At 61.3% G+C, this 17,315-nt stretch overlaps 1 protein-coding gene across 1 annotated transcript in view; it reads left to right on the top strand.

Moving 5' to 3' along the window:
* Positions 1-781: 781 nt before the first annotated feature.
* The window catches only part of GALNT9 (polypeptide N-acetylgalactosaminyltransferase 9), a 29,209-nt gene continuing 12,675 nt past the window's right edge, over positions 782-17,315 (top strand). Inside the window, exons 1-2 of the mRNA XM_036276967.1 lie at positions 782-1,022; positions 13,999-14,179. Of these exons, the coding sequence (XP_036132860.1) occupies positions 782-1,022; positions 13,999-14,179 (422 nt within the window). The remainder of the gene's footprint in view (positions 1,023-13,998; positions 14,180-17,315) is intronic.

Raw genomic sequence — 17,315 nt, 5'->3', positions numbered from 1 at the left:
CCGCTGGCTCCGCCCCTGCCGCGCCGGGATGCCCTGGGTCTGGGTCCCGAAGCGCGCGGTTCCGCCCGGCGGGATGGGCGGTTGTGTTGGGTGGGGGGCCCGGTGGGAGCGGGGGGCAGGGGCGGGGGGAGGGCGCTGGGCGCCGCGTGCATGCTGATGAGCTGGGCGGCCGCGTCACTCCGCACCGGCGCCGTGACTGCGGGGCGGGCAGGAGCCGCACGCCAGCCGGAGCGCCCGCCCGGCCCGCGCCTCCCTCGCCTCTCTGGCACCCGGGCCCGCCCCGCCGCACCCCGAGACGGGGCCGCGCCCCTCTGCGGAGGATGCAGGCTGCGCCCTGCGCCCGCGGCCCCGGGCAGCCCCTGCGCACGGGGACCCCGGGCGGCCGCGGGGCGCGGTGGTGCTGAAGGGACAGCTCCCCGAGCCGACCGCGCAGCCCCTCCCCGCCCACAGCCGCGCCCGCAGCACCCCGCACGGTGCCCCCGCCGGTGTCCTCGCCGCAGCCCCTCACCCCAGCCCCTCCCCCAGCCCCGCAGCCCCTCCTAAAGCCCGCAGCCCCCTCTCAAAGCCTACAGCCCCTCCCCCAGCTCGCCGCCCCTGCCGGCAGTCCCCTCCCCCCGCAGCCCCCCTCACCGCCCCCGGCCCGCAGCCCCCGCAGCCCTAGCGGCCCCGCAGCGAGCCGGGTGGCTCATGGTTCCCGAAGCGGCGGGCCGGGCGGAGTCTCCAGTGGCCGGGCCCATCGGGTGCCCGTGGGTGAGGCAGCCCCCAGCTTCCAGCCGCGTTCATGGCGGTGGCCAGGAAGATCAAAACTTTGCTGACGGTCAACATCCTGGTGTTCGTGGGCATCATCCTCTTCTCCGTGTACTGCCGCCTGCAGGGCCGCTCCGAGGGGCTGGTGCAGATCGTGCGCAGCGCCGACCGCCGCGTGCGCAGCCGGCTGGCCAAGGCGGGCGCGCCGGTGGACCGAGAGGCCATCCTGCAGCGCCTGGCCCACCTGGAGGAGGTGGTCTACAACCAGCTGAATGGTGAGCCAGCCGGGTCCGCTGGGATCGGGCCGGGGGAGGGTGGTCCCGGAGCCGGGTCACTGCGCTCCGTCCCAGCCGCTGGCGCGTGTGCTGACTCCCCCGGGCCTGGTGGCCAACAGGGGCTGGGATGGCATGTCCGTGACCCCTGGAGGCAGATGGGAAGACAAGGGCCCATTGAGGCCTCCGGTTGGCAGAGGGTGTTGGCCTGGATGACCACTGGTTCACTCAGTCACCAGTGGACACTGGAGACCACCCCTCACAAAATGCTCGATGACTCCAACTCGTTGCCCAGGAGGACTTGGGAGAACTTCTGAAGAGGTGTAGGACCTGCTTGAGGAGCAGGTCGTGCTCGGGTGCGAGAGTGGGGGTCACTCTGCGCTTCTCCAGACGCCGAGGGTCAGGGCTGCAGCGTGGGGGGAGACGTCGCCCTTTAGAGGTTGCTGGCCGGGTGCTCTTTTATGCTATGGGGAAGGGGGCCTCCCTGACCACTAGGCTCATTCAGCTGCCTGTCCTGGGGATGCCCAGGGCTTGCTCCAGAGTGTTGGGGGACAAGCAAGAGGCTCTGAGCCGGTGACAGGTGGACAAGTAGGGGGCTCGCAGGAGCCTGGCAGGTGTTAACTGAGTAGGTGGGTCCTGGGTCTCGGTGCCGGGGGTGGGGTCTGGGTCCACAGGAGTGTCTGTGGGAAGCCCAGCTGCTGGTGGGTCTCCTTGTTCCATTTGGAACAGGTGAGGGTCACCCCTGAGAGGCAGCGTCGTCCTCAAGGGTCAGAGCCATGGGCACAGCCGGTGGGGCGAGGGCGGCTGTGCCTGGGGGGCAGCTCTGTGCAGCTTCTGGAGGAAGGAGTGAGCTGCCCACCTTGCTCGTGGGCTTCGCCCTCTGTTTTCTGCACTGACAGCCCAGCAAAACCTCGGGGCCTCAGTAAGGGCTCCGCTGGGAAGGTCTGGCCCAGGCTGCAGGCTGTCCTGCCTGGTGCAGGGTGGCGGTGGGCTTTCCTTCAGGGTGCCCCCCTGCCTCTGAGCAGCACCTCTAAAACCGGAGTCTTGGTGACATCGTGAGATTCGGCAACTGCCCGAACCGAAGACTCTCCGGCTGGCAGCAGCCTCCTGACCCCCAGGCACTTTCGTGCCCCCCCCCCCCAGCCCTCCCAGGACTCCTGGTCTTGCTTCCAAGGTGGTTTTGAGGGGCTTTGTGGCTTTTCTGTTCTTTCTTACTCAGCTGAGAGGAGGGGAGAGAAGTTTGGTTCAGCTGCCCTGGCCGCTCTGGCGGGTGCCCCGTCTCCGGAAGGCCGTGTGACCCTGGGGAGCACAGCTGCACTGGGCTGTGTGGTCCGGTGTTGTGGTCTGTCTCGTGGGAGAACTGGAGGGTTACATAAAAACGTGGCAGCTCGCCTGGTTGCGTAACGTCGTGCCGGCCAGCTCAGCACCGGCCGTTCCCACCTTGCCCTCCAGGTGAGAAGAGCCAGGACTCTCAGTGCAGAAAAGGCAGGACCTTCCGCTGACTTTCCGGACACTGAGATGAAGATGTGTTTGGGGACAGAGGGTGTCACGCACGTGCCCACCCAGCTCTCCCCTCTCCTGGCTTCCCCTGCCACCCTCTTTCTCTTCGTTCCTCCTCCTCAGGGTCCCTGTCTCCTTCCTCCTTCTTGCCTACCCTTCTCCAACTGCCCCATCTCTGTCTGTGTCCCTCTGTCTCTGTTTCTCCCTCTCTCAGTCTGTCTGTCTCTGTATCTGTCTCTCCCTCCTGTCTGTCTCTGTCTCTCCCCCTCTCTTAGTCTGTCTGTCTGTCCTCGGCTCCGTGTCTCCCTCTCTTAGTGTCTGTCTCTCCCTCCTGTCTGTCTCTGTCTCTCCCTCTCTCCGTCTGTCTGTCTCTGTGTCTGTCTCTCCCTCCCTCTCTGTCTCAGTCTCTGTCTCTCTCTGCCTCCCCTGCCCCACGGTCTTCGGTGAGTCTGTCTCGCACCCTCTCTGGCCATGGACGTAGCACAGTGTCTCACCCAGGAGTCATTCGGTATTTGCTCCTGGAGATGACAAGAGGACTCCAGTATAGCACGCGTCCCAGGTTGGTCGCTAAGAAGGGAACAGCACAGCCGTGGGGTTGACATCTGTTCACCAGACGCCGTTTGGAGACGGCGCTTAGCCCCCGACACGGGCGCTGATCCCCTGTGTGGATGACGTGGACGAGGAGCAGAGAGGCCTTCCTGGAGGAAGCAGCCAGCCCTTTGCAACATCGCCGGTTCTTCTTTAGATCCAAGGATCATGAAATTGATTCCGGGGAGCTTCCACCCGAGACTAATTCCGCTGAGTTTAGAAAGGAGAGGGCGAGGTCCCAGACAAAACTGATTTATCCCCTGTACTCCCTCTGCCTGACTGCCTCCAGGAACTCTCTCCTGCTTGGGGAGCCAGTGGGGGGCACTGGGTGTTCTGGGAGTGGGGAGCACGCTCTCCCCAGGTCCACTCCCCTTCTCCAGCTGGCCTTGACCTCTATGCAGGCTGCCTTGGTGACCTCCACAAAGACCTAAGTACTGGTGCAGATGAAATCCACAGTACCCGGGAGAAAACATTCCTATGGACAGGCGGTGTGGGCATGTCCTCTGTGTGCATGACTTTGCTTCTATGTTCAGTGCTCGGTGCAAGAAAAACAGCCAGAGGCACAAGTCATCCTTCCGAATATCTTAAGTGGCCCACGAATTACAGCATCATGGTTCACGTGTGGAACCGGCCCAAGTCTGTGGACGTGGAATGTGAGAGGCTCTAGCTCGTGGGAAGGAAAGGGAGCGATGTCTCTGACCTCAGCTGTCTGCGTGTTCAAGCCTTCTGCCTTGAAGGACGCCTCCGAACCCCTGGAGACGGGGGTGTGTGTAGGTCTGTGCTCCAGTGACTCTCGGGGTTGACTTCCCTCCCGGTCAGTATGGAGCCTATGCAAGGTGAAATCACGTGATCGTCGGCCTTGAACAGCTGAAGGCCTTGACCTGGTGGAAATCTTGACCGGGTGGAGGCCTTGACCCCGTGGAGGTCTGGACCAGGTGCAGGCCATGAACTGGTGGAGAAGCTGAATTTGGGGAGCCTGTCCAGAGAGTCCCCGCTGGCCATGAGTGGCAGCAGTGAGCCCGTAGTCCCTCCATCTGTGCGCAGCCTCAGGCTCGGGCTTTCTCCTGTGACACCGGAAGGCCAGCCACATGAGGGCAGGGAGCGTGTCTCTTGAACCACGGACGCTTGGTGGACACCCGTCAATACGGTGTGAATGATAGAGACGGGCACACAGGAGGCTGGAAGCCCCCAGACGCTTGTCCTGGAAGGGGGGAGGACAGAAGAGCTTGGAGCAGCTCCGAGGCCCGGGAGGCCCAGCTGCCCAGCTGGGGAACCCCGGCCCTGAAGGTGCGCCGTCCGGCCCCACCCGGGAGCCCGGTGTGGAGAGGGTTCTCCGCTTCCTTGCAGGAGCTTCCATCTTGGAAATGCTCCCCGATACTCCCCTTGTCGGACGTGTGTCCCAGCGAGAGCCTCCCCTATTCATTTGCGAGTTTTAATTTCAGAAGCAGCTTCCCGCCGGCCCCGGGGGGCCTCTGCGGCGGGAGTTCATCCATCTTCATGCTCCGGAGTCTGCCTTCGGACTCACAATGCGCTGCGCTGCTGAGCCCCGCGTCGAAGTCGCTGCCGCCCCCCAACGCCCGCGGTTGGCATCCAGCCCCGGGCCTGGCCGGCCGTCCTTCCGCAGCTCCGTTTGCCTGGCTGGCCTTTCGCCCCGAGTCCGTGCCGCACCCCCTCTGCCTACGGGCTAGGAAAGTGCAAAAGTGGCTGAAGGTCCGAAGGGAGCCCCGCCCCCGCCGCAGGCCCGCCACTGCCTCCCCGCGGGTCCGCCCGCCGCCAGCAATCACATTTCGCTTACTCGGAAGATGGAGTTTTCGGATTTTGCTTTTTTCCTCTTCTCCGTCTGCTGGGCTGGCTCTGACCCCGTCCAGACCCCCGTGGGCCCCTTCCCGGACATGAGGCAGCACCTTCGGGACCTGGGCCTTGGCGTTTGGTGGAGAAGAAATGACCCTTCACCCTGCAGTAGACGCCCCTCACATACTCCCCTGGGGGGAGTGGACCTCTCCAGGGCTGGCTTCACCCCGAGACCCACGTCTGCACATCCAGTCGCACGCGCAGGAGTAATTCAGGGGCGGTGCCCGGGGCTGAGTGACCCTGCATCTGCAGTTCAGCTCGGCAATCTGCACCTGACCCAGGCTCACACTCCTTTCTGCAAGGACTGTGTATCCTTTGCTGGCTGAAACGCGACAGAAACGAGCCTCTGGGCATTTCCACGCCCGTGTCCCACAGAAGGAGTTCCAGGGTGGGGTACACGTTCCGGTGTCCAGGGTGGGGTGCACGTCCCGGACCAGCTCCTCGCCTCTCCAGAAGCTCAGCCACCCTTGAAGGGCCAGGCGATCGAGGAGAGGGCGAGCCGGTGGCCCTTGGGGCGCCATGGAGACTTGGGTTTTTCTCAGGCAACCGCATTCAGGAAGGCAGAGGTTGGGGAGGGCTTCCCAGCCACTCAGCATGGTGACGGCAGTGTCACAGGGCACGAGTCTGACACCCCATCTCCCACCCAATTGCTATTCATCCAGAAGAGAAACTCATTTTCCAGGTTGTTTAAAAGGTACTTACGCCCGGCCGGTGTGGCTCAGTGGTTGAGCGTCACCCTGCACCAAGAGGTCGCCGGTTGGATTCCCGGTCAGGGCACACGCCCAGGTTGTGGGCCCGATCCCCAGTGGGGAGCATGCAGGAGGCGGCCAGTCGATGTTCTCTCTCATCCATGTTTCTGTCTCTCTCTCCCTCTCCCTTCCTCTCTCTCTAAAATCAATAACAAAAAGAAATAAACTTAAAAAATAAAAGGTGCTCAGGAGTTGTGTTGTCTCCCGGCGTGGAAACCGGGATCAAGGCTCACACCCCCAGTCAGCCAGCAGCAAAGCAAACGCGGACTTTGCTTCCCAGGCCTCCAGGGGGCAGCGCAGGCCGGCGGGGCGACTCACACCCCAGGCCACTGCCAACCACGTGACCCAAGGCCACTACCTGGGGGTGTCTGGGACAGCCTCTCACATTGAGGACACTTTGTAACGAAGGCTGCAGGCCCAGAGATGGACACAGGGCTCGTGCGGTGGGGGACAGAGCTCGGGGGGCTTCGGCTGGGGCTAAGGGCAGAACCGCCCAGACAGGACCTCTCAGAGGGTGACAGAAAGTCAGGCCCCGTCGGGTTTGTGAGCAAACGGGAGAGGTCCCAACACGAGGCTCCAAAGCTGAGGCATGTTGTAGGGGTCTGTGTGTAAGCTTTGCACACCGCGGTGACTGTCATTGTACTCAATGATAATGGCATTCGAGGGTTCTCGCTGACGCTGTGGTCTGCGGCTGCCGCGCGGCCGGCGTGCGCGACACACGCCCTTTGCTGGGTCCTCTGAAGGTCAGAGACAGGTGCTCCCTGGCTGAAAGCACATCCTCGGGGCTGTTCTTGCAGAGGCTCCAGGGACAACCCGCTGCCCCGCCTTTTCCAGGTGTTGAGGTGCCCACAGCCCGGCTTGTGGCTCCCTCCACCCGGTCCGGCAGCGGGGACCTCTCTGTGCCCCTTATTAATTAACTTATTTTTGTTACAGATGTTTCTCCTTTTCCCCCATTGACACCCTCCTCGGTTCCCACCCCCGCCCCCGGCTTTGTCGTCTATGTCTATGGTTACGCTCATATACATAAGTTCTGTGGTTTATCTCCCCCCTCCCCCCACCCCCTCCTCTGAGGTTTGTCCGTCTGAACCATACTTCTTTCTATGTCTCTGGGTCTGTTTTGTTCATTATATTCCACAAATAAGTGAGATCATGTGGTGTTTGTCTTTCTCTGATTGCCTTTTTCGCTTAGCAGAATACTCTCCAGGTCCCTCCATGTCGTCTCAAAGGATAAGAGATCTTTCTTTCTTACCGCTGCATAGTACTCCATTGTGTACATGTACCACAGCTTTTTTTTTTATCCTCACCCGAGGACATTTTTCCAATTTTTGTTCAGATAGAGTGGGAGAGAGAGAGAGAGAAACATTGATGTGAAAGGGACACATCGAGTGGCTGCCACCCGTACGACCAACCAGGGCTGGGGACAAACTGCAACCGAGGTACATGCCCTTAGCAGGAACCAAACCTGGGTCTCTCAGGACCGCAGGCTGATGCTCTAACCACTGAGAAAACCAGCCAGGGCTGTACCACAACTTTCTTATCCACTCATCTACTGATGGACACTTGGGCTGTTTCCAGATCTTAGCGATTGTAAATTGTGCTGCTATGAACATGGGGGTACATATAGTCTTTCTGATTGGTGTTTCAGGTTTCTTAGGGTATCTTCCTACAAGTGGGATCAGTGGGTCCAATAGCAGTTCCATTTTTAACTTTTTGAGGAAACACCATAGTGTTTTCCACAGTGGCTGCACCAGTCTGCAATCCCACCAGCAGTGCACTAGAGTCCCCTTTTCTCCACACCTCGCCAGCACCTGTTGTGGGAGGATGTGTTGATGGCTTTGTGCCCTTGTTCTTCAGAGTCGCATCTCCAACCATCTCCTCTTTGCCACCCCTCCCCTTCCACTGGACCCTTCTGATTACATTGGGCCCAGCTGGGTGGTTTCCCGAGCCCAGCGGGTGGTTCCCCAGGCCCAGCTGGTGGTTAACCTGGTCCAGCTGGTGGTTCCCCAGGCCCAGCTGGGTGGTTCCCCAGGCCCAGAGGGTGGTTCCCCAGGCCCAGCTGGGTGGGCCACAGTCATCTCCCACCTCAGAGTGGTGATTAGTGGCCTTATTTCTCTTTGCTGTGTGACCAAACACAGACCTGGGATCTGGGGCTGAGTGTGAACATCTCTGGGGGCCCGTATTCCGCCCACTGCGGTAAGCCAACCGCAAACTCGTGCGGACAGTGTTAGGGAGCAAGGCTTCAGGGGGAGAGGCCGGGCTCCCGACGCTGTTAACGCCCACGGTCCGCGCAGGAGATGATCCCTCTCACCTGTTTCACCCAGGACACGTCCAGGCCTGGGTGGTTGCAGGGGACTGGAACCCAGGCGTGTCTGGCTCAGGCTCCCGGAGCCCCGCTGAGGCACCAGCTTGGTCAGACGGTGGCCGGCATTACAGCTCCTGCCTCCCACAGGTTTATCTTTAGCCGCACAGCGCAGGCAGATCAGCTGCGTGGGCAGCCCGGCGTGGAACCCAAGGAGCCTGGACTTGGTTTCAGAGGAAGGTCACGCGGTGCCTGGGTCACGCAAGCGACTGTTTTCACAGTGTGTTGAGCACCCTCGTGCTTGGGCGGTCAGCTGTGGACCCGGCGTCACCCTCCCCCACTGCCTCGGTCGGGTCACGAAGTCCTTGCCCCTCAGGGTCCCCGCTGTGGGTGGAGCCGGTGAGGGGAGACGGCTGTTCTGTTCCGTTTGTGCGGCTCGTAGGCCCCGCCCTGCCCAGCCCAGCTGTGGTCCCTGTTCTGACAGCCCCACCCCAGCCGAAAATGTGCGGCGAATAGGGGCTGAATGCTTGTGTCCCCCCGAGTCCTGTGTAGAAGCCCCAGCCCAGGGGCAGGCGGGGCCTGAGCAGGTCATTAGAGGAGCTCGTGAGGGGACCCCTGCGATAGGATTTGTGCCCTTGTGAGGAGGGAGAGGGCAGACCAGGTGAGGACCGGGGAGCAAACGGTCCCTACCTGGACGTCCCGCCTCCGGAGCTGTGGGAAATGAGGGTCCGCTGGTCACCCCCTTTCCCGCGGGTGGTGTTTACGTGGCCCGAGCTGACAGGTGGGGGTGCCGCACCATGGAGCCCTCTGCATTTTCAAGGTCGGCATGTCCTCTGTGCTTGTCCAGCGTTCCTGGTCTGGAAGGTCACTGCCCACGGCACCCACGTTCCAGTTCTGTCTCCACACCAGGAGCTCACAGGGGTTCATTTGCTCCTTCCTCCACCAGCACCCACGTAGCACCTGCTGTGAGCGGGGTGTCAGGCAGCCCCTGTGCCCAGTGAGTGGGGCCTGAGGGTGCCCTGTTCTCTCCTGGTGGGGACTCCAGGACAGAGCCACCCAGCGTGTCCCCTCCTGGGGCTGAGCCTGCATCCCCGCTCCAATCCCCGAGTGTGGGGTCCCACGTCCCCTCCTGTCTGTGACCCCTGGGGCTGGGTCAGGGCGGTGGGGTGAGTGTTCCCTGGAGAGTCTGCTGCTGGGATCTGGGCAGAGAACGGAGCCCAAAGGCGCTGAGTCGTCCACCCTGAGAGGCTGGGGTGAGCGTGGGGAGTCTGGGCCTGACCATCCGACCCTCTCGTGTGGGTTGACTCAGAGCCAGGTGGCTGGACACCCCGCCTCTGCTCCCCAGCAATGATGAGGCCTGAATCCAGGGCCGGTTGGCACCCATCACTGGGAGGGGCGGCCAAGGGACGCCTCACACCCTTCACAAAGTGGAAGGAAGAGCCGGGAAACCCATCTGCCGGTGTTTTCAGACACCCCTTATTTCCACGCTTCGGCCCCATAAATATTCATATCAGTCGGACGTAGTATCATGTGTGATTTATCAAACACTGTATCAGTCTCCGTGAGAATATAGTTTTCCGGTATTGCCGTGTCCTGCAAAATATTCATGACTTCGTAGTTTCAGAAGGGTAGTCGGTCTCCGCTATTGACAGAATGTTATTGGTTTGGGTCCCCAGGGAATCTTGAAAGACCTGTCGGTAATGAAATTAGCTGTTGTATTTGGGGAGAGTGGATAAAGCTGCAACCCGGAGAGAGAGGGGGACGATCTTCAAAGGCCGCAGCAACCGGGGTCTCTCCTCTTTATCTCCGCTTCGCGATCATCAAAATTAATAGCCAGGCACATTAAAGTGACCTGAATTTTTATCGAGCGAAGAGATAGGAGCTGTGAGCTGGTGGATGCTCTGCTCAAGGCCGTGTCCACCCCCTCTCTCCACCCCACACTCTGCTCAGGATTGACCGCCAAGGTCACAGGTCCGCAAGGTCCCAGCAGGTGGCAAACCTCGGGGTCCAGCTGGCTAGGTGACTTCGGGCGTGTGAGGCAGACGGCTACTTTGCTCTCCAGGTGGCCTGAAGACCCGCCAGCCACAGTGGCGCCCCATCTGAGTCTGTCTCGTCTGCCCCCCGCTATCTGAGATGTGAGGAAGGCACCCCGGAGGCCTGCACAGCCAGGAGATGCTCCCAGGGGCTCTGTCCGTGGGACCCGCACACCCCCACCGAGGCTCCGGTCGCCCAGGTGGGGCAGAGGCTGCATGCCCCCCGCGGGGTGCAGCTGGCCCTCTGACTCCTTCCCCTTTTCTTCCTCCGAAATGTCAAGTTTGCAGGATTTACAGCCCTCCCTTCCCTGGGGAGAAAGCAAATGATGGACTCATCCTCCTAGGTTCCCATTTTTCTTCCTTTCGGCCTAGTCATTTCTTGCCAGATATTTATAGCTTTAAAGAAATGGATGGTATTACTGTTGTTTTACATCCAACTTCCTGAGTGGCTTTCAGAGTCGGACGTGCCTTCCTGCGGACCCCGGCCGACACAGACGCCCTCTGTGGGCTGCCCGAGGCCGTGCGTCCCCAGGGGTGTCCCGGGCCAGAATCCTTGGCTGGGCTGCACCTCGTGGGCTGCCCGGCTCTGCTGGGGGGCGGAGCCCCTGTCCCGAGGGGGCCTTCAGGCTGCGCGTTCCCCTCAGATTAGCTTGTGACCCGCAGCCTCTGCACCGAGCGTCCCTGCTCGGAGTATTGGCTTAAGTTGCGGTGCCAGATGGGACTCGGTGACGCAAAGGGAAGCCAGAGCTGGAAAACCACACTTCCTTCCAAGTTGCGAAAGCACAGCCGCCCACAGACCCCCGGTATCCTGGCAGGAGCGGGCTGACCACGTGGAGGATGACTCTTTGGGGGGCAGAGGCCCTTGGCAGGGCTCCGGGGCGCTGGCAGCCCTGTCTGCCTCCCAAGCGCTGTGCCCCGGGCACTGCCAGCAAGTCGCTGGGAGGGGCCGCTGGCCGGGGCGAGCAGCCTGGCCTTCCTAACACTCAGCCCCTGGCTTCTCTGGGTGAGAATTCAGAGTCCCCACAAAACCCTGGCTGCCGTGGCCTCTCGCGCTGTGGTTTCTTCTCGTGGAACATGCGATGCAGACGGCTGCCAGACGTCCTCAGGATCCTCACCCTGATGGACTGCAAGCTCCTCCGTCCCACTGGGGGGGCACTCAGCCTCATGGTCACAGGATGGCTGCTGCAGCCCCAGCTCTGAGCCTTAGTCCCAGGCAGGAAGAACGGGAAGGACTGCAGATAAAAGGCAAAAACCAGCCAACCAACAGCTTTTGGGAGCCCACGTGTTCCTCCCTTCGCACGTGGCCTCGTCACTGCCATCTCCGCGGGCACGTCACACGGCCTCCTCGTCCGTGTCCCCTCTCTCCTACCCTCTCTCTCTTTTAATATGTTTTTATTGATTTTTTAGAGAGAGAGGAAAACATTGATGTCAGGGAGAAACATCGATTGGCCGCCTCCTGCATGCCCCCTACTGGGGATCGGGCCTGCCAGCTGGGCATGTGCCACGACCGGGAATCGAACCCCGACTTCTCAGTCCATGGGACATGCTCAGTCCACTGAGATACACCAGCTGGGCTGCTACCCTGTCTTTTAAGGACACTGGCATTGGGCCCTCCCGGATAACCCAGGACACTCTCCCGGTCTTAGCGTGCTTAATATAATCCCAAATGTAATGTAATGTCAAAGTGGCAAGTTGGTGACTTTTGTTGGCCCCTCTGAATTCTTCTTTGAGATGTTACGCAGCTAAGAGGCTGGGCTATGCCCACCGTGAGCCTCTGTGGTCCCGTCTGTGAGATGAGTCGGGCCACCCAAGGGGGCGTTGGTGTCCTGTCCAACACAGGTCACGGTCACCGTGGTGACCCTCAGCTGCCAGGACCAGCTGACCTCTGGGCCGTCCAGAACGGTGGTGGATACTGGCTTTTTCTGGCTTTTGCGCGCTGGTTGGAAAAGTTGTCACAGATGTTTCAAAGGCTGAGCTAATCTATGCAAATTCCCCATTGTTCTGAAAATCACATCTCATTCAAAGGTGAAATGAGTAGGAAGCAGGATTTCAAACAGGAAAACAACCCCAGGGCCCCCCCGGAACCGGTGTGCACCTGCTCGGAGGACAACCTCGTGGACTCCCGTGCGAGGGACGGTCTACGCCACGTTGTCTCAGAATCTGTGAGCACCCGTCACGTCTGAGCCGGCGGAGTGAGCAGCTGGCCCGGGTGCTTGGTTCCCGGGGTTGCACGAACAAAGCACCACAAACCTACCGCAGAACAAGGGACATTCGTTCTCTCTGGTTCTAGAGGCCAGAAGTCTGAGCTCCAGGTGCCTCAGGGCCCGGCTCCCTCTGGGGCGGCCCCAGGCGCCCCTAGACGATGGCCACGTCCCTCCCATCTCTGCCTCCATGTCCACGTGGCTTCTCCTCCTGGTGTGGGTCTCCAACCCTCCCTCCTTATAAAGACCCCTGTCGCTGGGTTAGGACCCGATTCAGGACGACCTCGGTTACTCATGTGCATTTATATATATGTGACGGGAAAAAACATAGACGTGACACTTCACCCGGGAGATCTGATGTCTCCTGGAGCCGGGAAGGGAGTCAGGAGACAGCAGGTGAAGCCGATGCTTCAGGAACAGAACTGTGTGTGTCTTCACAGGTCACAGAGGTGACCCAGATCAACTGAAAATAATAGCAGCACGAGGACAAGGCGGGGGAGGGCGGTGCATTTGGCGGTGGTGAGACAGACGGAGCCTCGTGTCCTTCACCGCGAGAGGCCGGGGAACCGGCTCTGCTGACAAAGCTATTCTAGACCCGTAGAGACCTGCGGACCAAGCGCGGAAAGGGACTCAAACCAGAAAAAACGTCGTCCCTGGGGGTGGGGCTTGCGGAGGGCGGAGCCCGGGAAATCTCGGCTCTGCCGTTTTTTTCTGGGTTGTCGTCAATGTGGGGTCGGGGCCACCCTGGGCGGGCAGCTGACAAACCATTTCTGTGTGGAACGTTCCAGAACCCCCGGCCGGCCCTCTTAAGAGCCTGTTCGCCCAGAAGACCGAGGGCTCCTTTCCAGCCAAGGCCACGACCCCAAGGTCACCCAAGGTCGTCCGAGCCTGGGTCAGCTGTGTGGTTTTGGAGCTGTGGACAGAGCCGCACAGGATGGAGGTGTCTCGGTCAATAGGACCTTCTGAGACCCCCCCAGCCTTTCGCAGACGCCAGTTCTCTCCTCCTTTGTACCCCGAAATGCCTGCCTGTATGCAGAGGAGCGGAGACGGGCACCGGGCACCATCTGGTTGTCAGTATGGGGCCCCCTGCCTTGCATTAATTTATATTTACTTCATTTAAAAAAATGTTTTTTTCTTTATTGATTTTTTAGAGAGAGGAAGGGAGAGGGAGAGAGAGATGGAAACATCGATGAGAGAGAACATCAACTGGCCGCCTCCTGCGTGCTCCCTGCTGGGGATCAGGCCCACAACCTGGGCGTGTGCCCTGACTGGGAATCGAACCAGCGACCTCTTGGTGCAGGGTCGACACTCAACCACTGAGCCACACCGGCCAGGCTTATTTACTTTATATTTTAAAAATGAATAGACTTTACTCTTGAGAGCACTTTTAGGTTTATAGAAAAATGAAATGACGATGCCCAGCGGTCCCCAATAGCCCCTTCCACACACATGGGTCTCTGAGTGTCCAGACACCTCGTCATCACCCCAAGTGGACTTCGGGGCTCACTCCGTGTTGTTTCTTCTGTGGGTTTGAACAAATGTGTAAAGACACGTGTCCACTGCCCTGAAAGTCCTCCCCACTCCACCTGGTCACCCCTGCGCCCCCACGACCGCGGATCCTTCCACCGTCCGATCGGCCCTGTCTGCGCCGGGCGCTGCTGGTGTGAGGCATCCGAGTCTGCGTCTGGGAGAGGGCGGGGCCGGGTGGGAAGGACCCCAGGCCCTGGGACCTGCCTGACCCCTCCCTTCTCCCCCCAGGCCTCGCCAAGCCCATGGGTCTGGTGGAAGGCCCAGGGGGCCTGGGCCAAGGTGGCGTGGCGGCCACACTGCGGGACGACGGCCAGGAGACGGCCGGCACCTACGAGGACTACGGCTACAATGCCCAGCTCAGCGACCGCATCTCCCTGGACAGGACCATCCCCGACTACAGGCCCAAAAAGTGAGCAGTGACCCCTGCCTGGGACCCGCCCCTCCCTGCTCACCGTGGGCTCCTCCCATGTCCGATCTTCCCTCCCTGGCTCCTGGGCTCTGGCCGGGGTGGGCGTCCTCTTCGGGGCCCAGCTGCAGGACAGGCGGCCGGGTCCCTGTGGACACAGGCGGCTGAGAAAGCCGTCGCTCACTCAGGGTGCGGCCGTGAGCACAGGTGTCCCGGGTGCACAGGCTCAGAGCCCAGGCTGTGCCGGGCGGGTTTGCCCACTGGTTTTTAGCCGCGAGACGGCGGTGGTGGGTGGAGACTGTTTAAACCAAGCATCACACCCTGGCCGGTTTGGCTCAGTGGTCAGAGTGTCGGCCCGCGGACCAGAGAGTCCCGGGTTCGGTTCCCGCTAAAGGCACATACCTCGGTTGCAGTTTGTCCCCGGCCCTGGTTGGGGTCGTGTGTGTGGCAGCCAGTCGATGTGTGTGTGTGTGTCTCTCTCTCCATCCCTTCCACTCTCTCTAAACATCAATGGAAAGTATCCTCGGGTGAGGATTAATAAATAAGTAAAAGGAGCACTGCTGTGTCTAAAGGCATCGGGGGCCAGTGAACCGAGGCCCCGCCCATCCCAAAGCCACAGAAGTTGCTGAGTCAGAAAGTCGGGTCCCTCCGTGGCCTGGTGGCCTCTCTGGGCGCAGCCCTTCCGCCCTATCTGGAAGCTCACCAGGTACCTGGGGGGACACGAGCTCGAGCAAACTCCGGATGACTGGGGCGTCATCACTCGGACGAGGTGCAGCTGAGCTGGGTGGGTGGGGCTGCTTCCCGGGGCTGGTCTGTGGGACCCAGCTGGCCGTGCAGCCCTGACTGGGGAGGTGGCTTGAGCAGGTGTCCAGGGCTGGGCAGCCAGGTTGCTGCTAGGTTGGTGATGGGTGTGAGCCCGTCCGTGGGGCGATGCTGGGCCCGAGGTGTCCCATCGGGGTGGGGCTACTCACCTGTCCCAGGAGTGTCTGCGGGGACTGATGTCAGGTGCTGCCACACCCCTTGGACAGCTGGAGCTGCCTGTGGTTTGCCTCCCTGAGACCCAGTTTTCTCTCCTGGGCAACAGCCCCCACTTTCTCATCAGGAGCACAGGTGTCCTGTCCTCACGGGGGACACCCTGTCCCGCCAGCCCCTAAGGGGTGCGCGGGGAGGGCAGGGGCCTCGGGGGAATGTGGTCTCCGGAGGGATGGTTGCCCCTGGCTCTGTCCCCTGGAACCGGCTGCAGTGGCCCCTCCCGCCACAGGGTCAGAGGCTGATGGAAGCCACAGGGACCAGGCGGACTGGGTCTCAGAAAGACGGTCTCCGTGGCAGCGGCGATGCCTCTGAGCCCAGGGGACCGTGCCTCGGGCCGCGCAGTCGCTCTGGTCAGCAGGAGGGTGGGCACTGGTGCGGCCCCTCACTTAGGGCCCCCCCATCAGTGCCCTGGGCGGGAGCCGCCACCAAGAAGGCATCCAGAGGATGTCAGAGACAGACCCGTCCCAGGTGACGCACTTCCGAGAACCATCCCTCAGCCGTTCCCAGAAACATGGGTCACCACGTCCCGGTCTCTGCAGCGCGGCTTCCTGGCTGCACTACGCCCAGACCGTGTCCTCGGCAGGAGGTGGCGTGTCCTGGGCAGGAGGTGGTGTGCGAGCCCTTCCGGAGGCGACGCTCGCTGCTCCCGGGAGGGCCGCCAGCTCCCGTCCTCATTCTGTGTTCATCTCTCGGCGGCACAAAGGGCGTCCCCATACGTCTCCGTCAGTGTCCCTACCGCGGCCGCGATGCCCGCGAGGGCAGGCTGACTCGCCACGCGCTCCTCCCGAGACCTCAGAAGTGGTTCAGGGCTTCGTGAAGGCGGCCTCTGCTCTGCGGGTCCGTAAATCTTCCCGGGGCCACGGCCAAGGAGGCGTCTCTGGCTCTGGGTGAGATGTGAGGTCTGAGCCGGGGCCGCCCTGTGGCACGGAGCCCAGCCGCGTCGGAGGGCAGCGCCTGGTGTGCCCCGCACAGTGCGGGTTCCCGTGTGCACCAGAAAGACGGAACCGGCCAGACTTGGGACGGCACCGCTCCGGTTACCATGCTGCTGGCAGGTGCCGACCCAGTCAGTGTATGAACCCCGGCAGGGACCCCGGCGCTGACACAGTACCGCCAGGTCGGCCGGGGGCTCCTGGCTCCAGCAGCGTCCTGCCAGGGGAGAGTGGGGGCTCCTGATGTCACCTCAAGGAGGACGCGTGCACACCCAGTGATGTCCTCAGACCATGGACTCTGCACCATCCCGAAAATGACACAGTCTAGCGGCTACCAAGAGCTTGACACTCGGCGGAAAAGCAAGATGACAGGGACCCCTGCAGAGACCACGTCCAAGTCCACCCCGGCGCACACGGCCGGGGTCGGGGCGCAAACATGTAGGGAAATTGCAACCGGACTGACACACGATGTCGGGTCAGCGGCCACCTCCGCCGTGCACCTCGGAGCCGGTGACCTGGGTCTCAGGCACAGGTTTCTATGCCTCATTAGCTGTCAGCTCATACCTGGACTTGAGAAATGCCCCTTCCTCTCTGCTCAGTATTTAACACATTTTTTTTTTTTTTAATGGAGAAGGAGATTATAAGGGAAAGAGATTGTTTTTATGCAAATTCGTGCTGGGCCAAAACGAGCCACCGATGTCACAGTGCATGAATGCCAGTGACAGTCTGAGCTGTGGATGTTTGTGGTGGGAGTGATTTATGAAGCGGAGGGGAGCGGGGTCAATGAGCCAGAGCATCGCCCGCGGGAAGCGCCCGGCTCCCCTGCCGCGTGCTTCCTCAGGTCCCCGTCATGCTGGGACAGCCCCCCCCCACGGGTTCCTCATCCCCCAGTCCTCGCATGTCTGGTTTCTCCTCATCCTTTGGGTTTTGTTTGAGCTGGATTGGGACTCCCCAAAATCCACATGTTGAATCCCCAATCTCAGACCTCAGGATGGGCTGTATTGGGGATGGGCCTCTAAGGAGACATGAGGACACTGGGGTCACTAGGGGGAGCCCTGTCGCATAGGAGCAGGGTCCTTCTGAGAGGAGATCAGGACACAGACACACACAGGGACGACCCCATGGGAACACGGAGCAGAGGGCCGTCTACGTGCGGAAGAGGGAGCCTCGGGGGAACC

Source organism: Molossus molossus, unplaced genomic scaffold (assembly GCF_014108415.1).
Source record: "Molossus molossus isolate mMolMol1 unplaced genomic scaffold, mMolMol1.p scaffold_m16_p_22, whole genome shotgun sequence".
NCBI classification, from domain to species: domain Eukaryota; kingdom Metazoa; phylum Chordata; class Mammalia; order Chiroptera; family Molossidae; genus Molossus; species Molossus molossus.
This window is presented reverse-complemented; position numbering and strand designations above follow the sequence as displayed.